A 9,008-nucleotide genomic window follows, 5' to 3' on the forward strand; every position below is an offset into this window, starting at 1 on the left:
GATGTGACCTCGATCAGGCACTGCACGTACGCCGCCTTGGCGTCCTCCGACCGCATGCCCTTGCGAGAGTTCCACGCATCCCATTTGGCACGCGCCTCGACCTGCACGGCCCACGGCTGGTTGCCTGTCACGTCACCCTCCGTCGCCTGCTTGTACAGGGAGTAAAACTGAAGCTTGGCGGCGTTGTCCAGCTGCACTGGACCGTCCTTGGGCAGGGAGCGCACGTACGCCACGGCGGCCTCGAAGTCAGCGGCAGACATAGCGCAAGTGTGGTGCGTGTACGTGTGTTTAGGGGAAGGGTAAGGGAGTTAACGTACTATTTTCAAGCACCTTGCTAGAAGGTTTGACAAAATTGATAGAAGAATGAAATGGCAGAGGCTTAAAAAGGTGGTGAGTCTGTCGTGCAGGGTTGTAGCGCACATACGAACACGCGTGCCTCGGCAAACACGCTCACGCACACACACACACACATACATTGGTGTGCGCGTATAGAGGTAGAGGTAGGGGCGGCAGATGCGCGCGCAAGAGGGAGGGTGTGATGAGAGGGACGAAAAAAAGGGCATGTTTAGGAGAAAGGGAGAGAGCAGCGGGATGGCCATGCGCAAGCATCGCGAGAGAGAGTCATGACGTACACACCAGGTTCACGTGCGGCCGCCACGTAGAAAGCAAAGAGGTAGATAAGAAAGAGCACAAAGGCGAGAAGCACATGCGCACTGCGTTTCGCATACTGCCTACCGGTGTGTGTGTGTGTCACATGCACCTTCACCACCATCGCAGTAGAAGTACTGTATAAGCCGTTCCTCATCTTGCCTGTTGCATATTTTTTCCCTCCCTCTGATGGTTCGTTGCTGTGCAGCATTGTCGGCACGAGCACACTCCACGTGCGTCTGTGTACGTGTGTGCATCAATCGACTAGAAAAAAAAAGCAAAGAGGGAGAGAGATGAGGTCTCGCAGAACGGTCATGGGGAAGGGGAGTAGACACATATTTGAAAACAAAAGAAAGAGGGCAATGGCACCGTCAAGCAAAGACAAGCTCGAGGGGATGCGCTGCCACGCACTCTCACTCTCCAAAGTCGTCTGCTTTCTCAACCTCGTGGATTGGTTCTTATGTATTCCTCATGTGCCCTACTCCCTTTCCCGCGAGCGCTTGCCCCCTTGCCTCCGTACTCTTGTCCGGTGGAGAGCGAGAAGCGTCGAGGGCACGAAAGTAGAAGGAAATGTAAAGAGCGAGTGAGGCAGTCGTGCCACAGCTCAGTCCATCTTCGCATCACTATGATAAAAAGCTGCACGTTCTTTGGACTCCGTCTCTTGTATTCTGGACATCTGCAACGTAAGTCCTTGGTCATCGATGCCTCCGCCTGCTTCACGCTTGTTCTTGCAACGCACCTCGCTCCGTTCGTCATAAGCCGCCTTGCACCAGAGGCACACGCGCACGAGAACAACGGCAGTTGGCCAGCTCTGCGCAGGACAGGCTCCGAAAAGTCCGCGCTGAGGCGCAGAAACCGAAGACGGGCACGACAAAAAGAAACAAAAACAAAAACAGGAAGAGAAGACAGAGAACGGAGGAACACATACAGAGAGAGAGCGCCATCCGTAAAGCACACCACCCGCGTCATCGGTGCAGGGAGGATCAACTAAACTGACCCGAGGGTGGCAGGAGATAGCAAAACAGAGAAGGCCGTCGCCGTCAAAGATCGTCAAGCCAGAAGAGGTGAATGGGGGCGAATAGAGAACAAAGAAATAAACACACGCACATGCCCGCGGCAACATCGAGAGATGGGCAGTGGTCAGACTGTGCAGTGATAAGCGACACCTCGTCGCTCAGGGCAATGTCGTTGCCCTCGCCACTGCTGCCCTGCACCCTCCCCCGTGAGCCACCAAGAAAAAGGCAACCCGCATACGAATACAATCAACATCAAAACACGGCGTTGTCGTTCGTACGTTACACATGAGTAACAGCAAAAAAAAATTATAAAGGGCATAGAAGAATGGTGAGTCAAGGAGGAGACAGCACGGCAGAAACGCAGCAAGAAAAAAAAACAAGGAAATGAGGTCGGACGAGTGAAGTGATGTACAACAGAAAAGGTAAGGAGACAAAACATTCCCCCGCTAGTGTGTGTGCGTGCATCGGAAACTCGTATAGACACACAAGCAACGACTCCGGCTGCTGCTGGCGACCTCCATCCTACGCCTGCACAGATGCTCCTTCATCACTTTACCTTGCATTGTCGTTGTCGTGAACGCTTGGTAGACACACATTTTCTGCTTCCTACACACTCGCCTTACCCCACCCCCTTTTCCGCCTTGCGCTCGTGTCGTCGGCGTCTGCTGTGACAAAGGCCCTTCTCACGGATAGGCTTTCACGGACCTTCACGCAAGAGAAGAGCGAGCAAGAAGGGAGTGGGGTGCCGGCGAAAGGAGAGGCAACTTAAGACGGGTAGGTGAACGGTCAAAGAAGGAATAAGACGGAAATGGTTCAGATATGGGGGGGGGGCAGCGAAAGACGCACAAGATAAAACTAGAAAATGTGCACGTGTGCACGTGCGTGTCAATAGAAGGGGCGGTAGAGAATGGGAGTAAAGCGGCGCAGAAAAAGGAGGTGAAGAACGGAAGAGACAGAGAGATGCCGTGTAGACAACGAGTCATGATGGCTTGGAAACAGGGGGAGGGATAGGGAGAGGGGGGCGGAAGAACTGCGCGACCACAAACACAAAAGGAGAATGTAACAAGAGAAAAAGAGGAGCGGCTTAAACAAATCTCCGGCCACAACTGTACCGCAAAGGCACGCACGCACGCAAAGGTGGAGCGAGGGAGCGCGCAAAAACTCACGTGTACATTCTATGCACATGCGCCTGGGCTTCCTCCGTGAGTATATCCGGGGCACGCTGTCCTTTCCGTTCCCCACACACACACACCACACGTACGCCTACACACATATCAGAGCCGCCTCCACCTCCCACGTGTTTGGAGGAAGCGGCGTTGCGGAGAAAAGGAGCCGAAGACGAGACCAAGTACACACAATGCTACCTGAAGCGGAAAAGAGGGCCGGGGATGCGCGGCGAGAAAGCGATGGAGAGGGAACATCTTAATGAGACGGGCGGAACCGCAAGCAGGGCTGAAAGCGCAGACAAGAGGCGCGAGTACGCCAAAGGGCAGCCTGCATCTCCTCCGCAGCGGCTCTGCCACCCACCCGCCCCACAAAGCGTCTTTCCAGGAAGAGGGAGAGACAGGAAGGCAACAGCCACGTAAAAGGCATCTGCGATTACGGCCACACAATCGCTCTTCTCTCCCTTCGGCTTCGTTTCACCTCACCCCGTCCTCCCTCCCTCCCTCTCATCGCCTCGGAGTATCGCCAAAACAAAAAGGAACGAACACAAAACTAAACACGGAACATATACGGCAACGAGGGGCTTTCAACCGTGAGTCCACGTCTCTTCCACACAGCATGAGGTCCCGTTCCACTCTCGAGCCGCCGACCCTGCCCTGCCACAGGCCACCCGTCGCGTGGCGCGAAGCAGCCGTAGACACACGCCGGCGCGGCACTGCGCCAACTCGGGCATCGCAGCACGGCCTCTGCCTCGAGCCCTCCCCACCCACCCGCCTTGCAGTGCCGCCTCACAGCCGCTCCCCATTTGTGCCGGTGGCCGCGTGGTGCATCTCCCGCGGTGGCGCAGGCTCCCTCCACCGGTGGGCGGCGAGGGCGGGGCGGGATGTGCTCGAGTCGCGCTGGCGCCTCGTCGATCGTATGGATGGTGCAGGCGTGCTCGCGGTCTCGGGTCGCTCCGACGCCACGCCGTCGAGGGTGTGGCCGTCGGCATCGGTGGCGATGAGGCGCCCTGACTTCGCCACGTCGCAGGCGCTCGGCCCTGTGACCGCCCGAAGTGGCTCTGGCACTTGGCAGGGACAGAGGGACCCGCCTGGCTTCCTCACACAGTGGGGGTGCTGGACCCTGAGATGCCACGCACGGAGCTGTGCCTCGTCGTCAGGGAACGTAAAAGCGGAGCGAGAGCAAGAAGGCCGACAGGAAGGTGGGACATTGGTGTCGGTGTCGGTGCACGTGTTTCACCTCAGCGAGTCCCTTCCGCAGGCACCCACAGAGGTGCGCCCAACAATCGACCTGCGCGTTGTTTATTCATGTCCTTCAGGCCTGCTGTTGCCGTTGCTGCTGTTGTGGGATGGCTGTCGGCCAAGGGTCTATGGGTACCAGGAGAGGGGGAGGGCTCCAGAGCAAAAGGTATGCCAGCAAGCGTCGTGTGCGGGCGCTCGTGCACCGCTGCCGCTTTCTCCGCTGTAGCCGACGATACCACCGTCAGGATCCCGCGGCACACGATGGCCACCACCGCACGCGAGAACTTCCGTGCCTTGCGCTGCGTCCAACCGGTCATGTTGTAGAGCAGGTCGTCAACCGCCATGACGTACAGCGGTGTGAGCTGCTCCTCTGGTAGCACGACACCGAGCTGCCTTGCAATGGGTGGCTGCTCCAGATAGAAGCGAGTGCGGCGGGCCATGCACACGTCCATGGCTTTTTCAAGGAAGGCAGCGCAGGCCTCCACCGCAAAGTGCTGGCAGAAGCGATCCATGGCTTGACTCTCCGCAGCGTTCGCACCCTGTCGTCTCCAGGGAGACGCGCCGTACTCTCGTATCACACGACGACGGCTCTTCTCGTTCAAGGTGGGGCGCGGCACATTCTTCGGCACAGGGTGTGCTGCCCCGGTCTGAGGTCTGCCCTTCACCGAGCGCCCCGTAATCGATGACGGTAAAGGCGCTGCTGGCTGCGCGGCCTGCGCAAAGGCACGCTCCTGCTGCTTGAGGCACTTTATCACTGTTTTGCGGTCCTTCTTGAGGGCCATCGCGTGCACAATATGCACCTGATGCGCGACAGAGAGCTGACGTAGACGAGATAGGTAGTAGGAAGTGATCGCCCCCTTTAGCTCTGCGGGCAGCTCCGGCACAGGACGACTGGCCGAGAGCAGCTCGAACGGAAGCGGCGCCACAGGCTCCCTTACTGCGCGAGAAGTATGCATGTTGCGAGCCGAGCGCGCAGCCAACTCCATCGGCGTGGAGACACGGTCACGATGCTCTTTGGATGCACAGCAAGTGACGGTAGGACCGAGACTCAACTCGCGACGCCGACGTACAAAGGGCTGGGCAGCTGGATCGGCCCAGTCACGCTCTCGTTGCGGGGTGGCGACAGACGCTGGTCGAAGGTTAGAGTTCTTAATGTAATCCTTCATCACCGCTGCACGATTGCGCACTACGCTTAGCATCGCCAAGTTCCCCACGAATTCGCGCACTGTCCACGCGGCGCCTGCTGCGGTGGCAATCGAATACGGCTGCTGCTCGCCACCGGCGGCGGAGTAACTGGCCAACTCGCTAGACTGAGCCGCGTCGGCGCGCCGTACCTGCATGATAGTCCGTCCACTGGGAGTGCGACGCACAACAGCACGCTTTGCGGTGGCCGAAATAGGCGTGCCATCGCTCTGCTGGTGCCTCCGTATGCTTGCCTTTGTGCTCGGCGCCGTCACCGAGGCGGCCGCGGGGGCTTTTTCTGTTGATTCTGAGGCAGCCGGACTAGGGTCTGCAGCCGTCATGACAGACGAGCTGGAGAACGTGTAGTCAACGGGAACGCGGGTGGAAGAACTAGACATCGGTAACGATTTTGGAAAACAGAAATCTCGACTCATGTCGGTGCTGCGAGCATCCACATCGGATATCTAGGGGTTGGTGAGTGAGCTTTTCGATTGAGCACTGGTGCTTGTGCTGCAAAGCCACGAGAGATGAAAGATGTTCAGACGCCAAAACGCGGAGAGGGGCAGAGAGAGTGAGAGAGAGTCGCGTACGATGCTCTTGTGGAAGACGCTAGGTCAAGTCAAGGAGCGTGGCACTCCGTATTGACGAAGAGACGGAGACGGAGGAAGAGTCTACTGCACAGTCCAGAAACATCTGCAGCTGCACCCATACAAGATACGCACATCTTTATGAAACCTCAGAAGTGCGCACCACGCGCGATGGAGATACATGCAGCTCAGTGAATTAGCGGCACTCAATCTCCGATCCAACGCGTGTGCGACTGTGCACTCTCTCCCTTCTACACTGTGGAGATCACCATGGTGGGCATGACCCTGTGCAGACTCCTCACCGCCTTCTCGAGAGGGACTCCGACTTTTTTGTGCGTGTGCGCGTGTGCGCGTGTGCGTGGTGTCGCACCACGTCGATGCTCAATTTCAGCGACCAACGAGAGATACGACACAGGAAAGGGGGACAAGGGGGCAGAAAAGAAGGAGAGAAAGGAGCACGAAAAAATAATAATAAAACTTCAGCGGTGCCACTACAGCGCATCTCCGTCTGGATCTTCTGATGGCCGTGCTGGAGACTCGAGCCGTGACAGCATCGGCCTTTCCATCTCCCCTTCTTTACCTTTCTGACGCTCCACTTCGCCCCTACCCTTTTCTTGTTTTCGTTTGTTTGTCGGGTCTTCGTCATGGGGTGTGACGAAAACCACCGATGCAGTCCATCACTTCCATCACAACAAGCACGGACAACCCCAACAGTGTAGGGCACCGGTGACGAGGTCACACGGTAGCCATCACATCGCCATGGCCAAAGCGGAAAAGAGGGAGAACAAAAACACAACAAAACAGCAAGAAGGGGCGCCAGTTAAGAGAGAGGGAGGCAAGAGAACACTCCCTGTCAGTAGATCGTCGCCCCAGATGTGTCCGCACCGACTCCCGTGTGTGTGTGTGTGTGTGTGTGTGTGTGTCTACTCGAGTGAGAGGCACGCTTCGGAACTCGCCAAGGTGCATACAGGAGAGTATGCCTACTGCCTGCCCTTCTTCTTTTCCTTCTTCTCCGACTTCTTGGTGTTTCCATCGTCCTTCTCGCCAAACGGCGCGCTGCTGCCCATGAGCTGCGCCATCTCCTTCGCGGCCTTCTCGAAGCGCCGCTTCATGACAACGTCCGGCTCAAACCGCTGCATCCACGCCCGCACCACATCCGCCACCTCGTCTGCGCACTTCGCGGAGAGCAAATCCTCGTGATTATCCGCTGTCTTAATGACGGTCGGCCTTCGCAGACCAAAGAACTCCTTATGAATTGCAACATCCGTAATGGGCTGTTTTACCGGCACAAGCAGCTGAAGAGGGTGGTGCACCTGAGCGAGGTGCCGCACGGGCACGTAGCGGTGCTCATCTCGCACCAAGCCCTTTTCCCGAAATACAGAGGCTGAGAAGAGGTGATCCTCGTAGAGAGACTTGTCCGCCGCTGCCGGGTACGGCAGAGTTGTCTCCAGGGCACTCCTCAGCGACTCTATGGCGAACGAGAGCTCGGCGGGGGGAACGTTGACGTCCTTCCTCGCCTTTGCGATCTCCTCTCGCTGCTTCGTGTTGCGCACGAGTTGTTCCGTCACCAGTGGGGTGTCCAGCAACAGCAGGGACCCAATGCGATGTGGATACGCAGTCGACGCAGCCATGCGAGCTGCCACCAAGGCACCGTAAGAGTGCGCCAGCACGTGACTCCACTGCACGTCCATCGCATCCAGCACAGCACAGACATGGCGGCACGACTGCTCCATCACGTTGATCTCGCCAATGGACACCTGCAGCGGAACGAAGACGGCGCCGTGGTCCCATGCAAGCGAAGAGAGCATTGCTTCGTATCTCTTCGCGGCCTCCTGACACGCATCTAGCACGGCCGTCGCAGACTGCTCCAACCGAGCGACACTGTGGTCAAGAATAACGAGAGGGCGGGGGCCGAGTTGATCGCCGTGGTAGAGCACCGTTGTCGGCATGCTCGATCGAGCCTCAGCATCTTTCACAGTGTGCAGCTGCCAAGGCCTGAAGGTCAGCGTGTGCCATGCCTTTGTTGAACCTATCGTCCGCCTTGCGCCGTTGACAGGTGGTGCCGGCGGCGGTGGTACTCCGCCCATGCCTTCATTCCTACTCGAAACCGTGCCCGATGTAGATGCAGTGGCTGCCGCTGGCTTGGAAGCGCCGGCGGACAGCGCCGTTGCCGCATCACCGGAAACGGCTCCCGCGGCCGCGCGTCTCATCCACCTTACCGAGCGCATTACGAGCTGTCGTTCTTTTGTTGCTGCCGAAAATTCGTATGGCCGCGCTGACGAACGCTTCCTTTAGTCTTGCAAAACGTCCGAAACTGCGGACACGCGTCGCGCAGCAGAGGAGCCACAGAAACGCACACGTGTCAGGCTCTTCTCGTTCCGCCGTTGACTGGCGTCAAAAAAATCGTAGCAGCTGACGAGAGGTGCTGAGGTAGTGCACCTCTAGAACCAGAAAGGAAGAAAAAAAAGAAGGGCACGGAGACAGAGAGAACGAGGGAGAATGTCAGTGATCGCGGTAAATTGTGAGGAAAACACGGCTGTGGCATATTTTCCAGACATTCGAAAACTTGGGGAGGGCGGACTTGCACATGAAATCCGTGGCCTTGAGACCTCATCCTTACGCACGTGCACACACAAGAATTTGCTTGAGCGGGGCCTGCGCGCGTGTTTCAAGAACCGATTGTGGTACAGAAACCCAGCCCTTTGTTGCTTGTGCCCGCTCACACGCCAGCCGCTGATGACGCTCTTCACGGACCTCGGAGGTGCACAAAAGCCATCGGATGGTTGTTCTTGCGGCATGCTTTGGTGACATCATTTTTTTGCTGTTGTTGTTTGCTTCGCTTTGCTCCGCGCTTCGCCTTCGCAAGGTGCGCGTCGGTAAGCCGTTGAACCTCTTGAATACTTTTTTGCGCTTTTTTGCAAGTCCCTCCCTCTCCTCCCCACCCCCCTGCCTCTCCTTATGAGTCTCATGTACCCCCTTCGCCCGCGCACACGCACTCCGTGAAAGTAGGAGAGAGGGAGAGAGACTCAGAGAGATGCAGACACCACGCGCAAACAAAGACACTTGTACCTCCCTATAACATCCACATTCAACTTTGGTTATCGTTTCGTCCATTCGGCCACACAACATGAGGGCCCGTTCCACTCTCGAGCCGCCGACCCTGCCCTGCC

General features: G+C 57.4%; 2 protein-coding genes across 2 annotated transcripts; both read right to left on the bottom strand.

Moving 5' to 3' along the window:
- Positions 1–4,068: 4,068 nt before the first annotated feature.
- Positions 4,069–5,409, bottom strand: LDBPK_170710 (hypothetical protein, conserved; the record flags this gene model as incomplete). Its single annotated transcript, XM_003859877.1, has 1 exon — positions 4,069–5,409. One exon carries the CDS (start codon positions 5,407–5,409, stop codon positions 4,069–4,071), a length of 1,341 nt encoding a protein of 446 aa, XP_003859925.1.
- A 1,409-nt stretch (positions 5,410–6,818) lies between these two features.
- Positions 6,819–7,787, bottom strand: LDBPK_170720 (hypothetical protein, conserved; the record flags this gene model as incomplete). The annotated part of the gene is made up of 1 exon (XM_003859878.1): positions 6,819–7,787. The coding sequence occupies one exon, from the start codon at positions 7,785–7,787 to the stop codon at positions 6,819–6,821; it is 969 nt and encodes a 322-aa protein (XP_003859926.1).
- Between the last annotated feature and the right edge of the window lie 1,221 nt (positions 7,788–9,008).

This window comes from Leishmania donovani, chromosome 17, assembly GCF_000227135.1.
Source record: "Leishmania donovani BPK282A1 complete genome, chromosome 17".
Taxonomy (NCBI): Eukaryota; Euglenozoa; class Kinetoplastea; order Trypanosomatida; family Trypanosomatidae; genus Leishmania; species Leishmania donovani.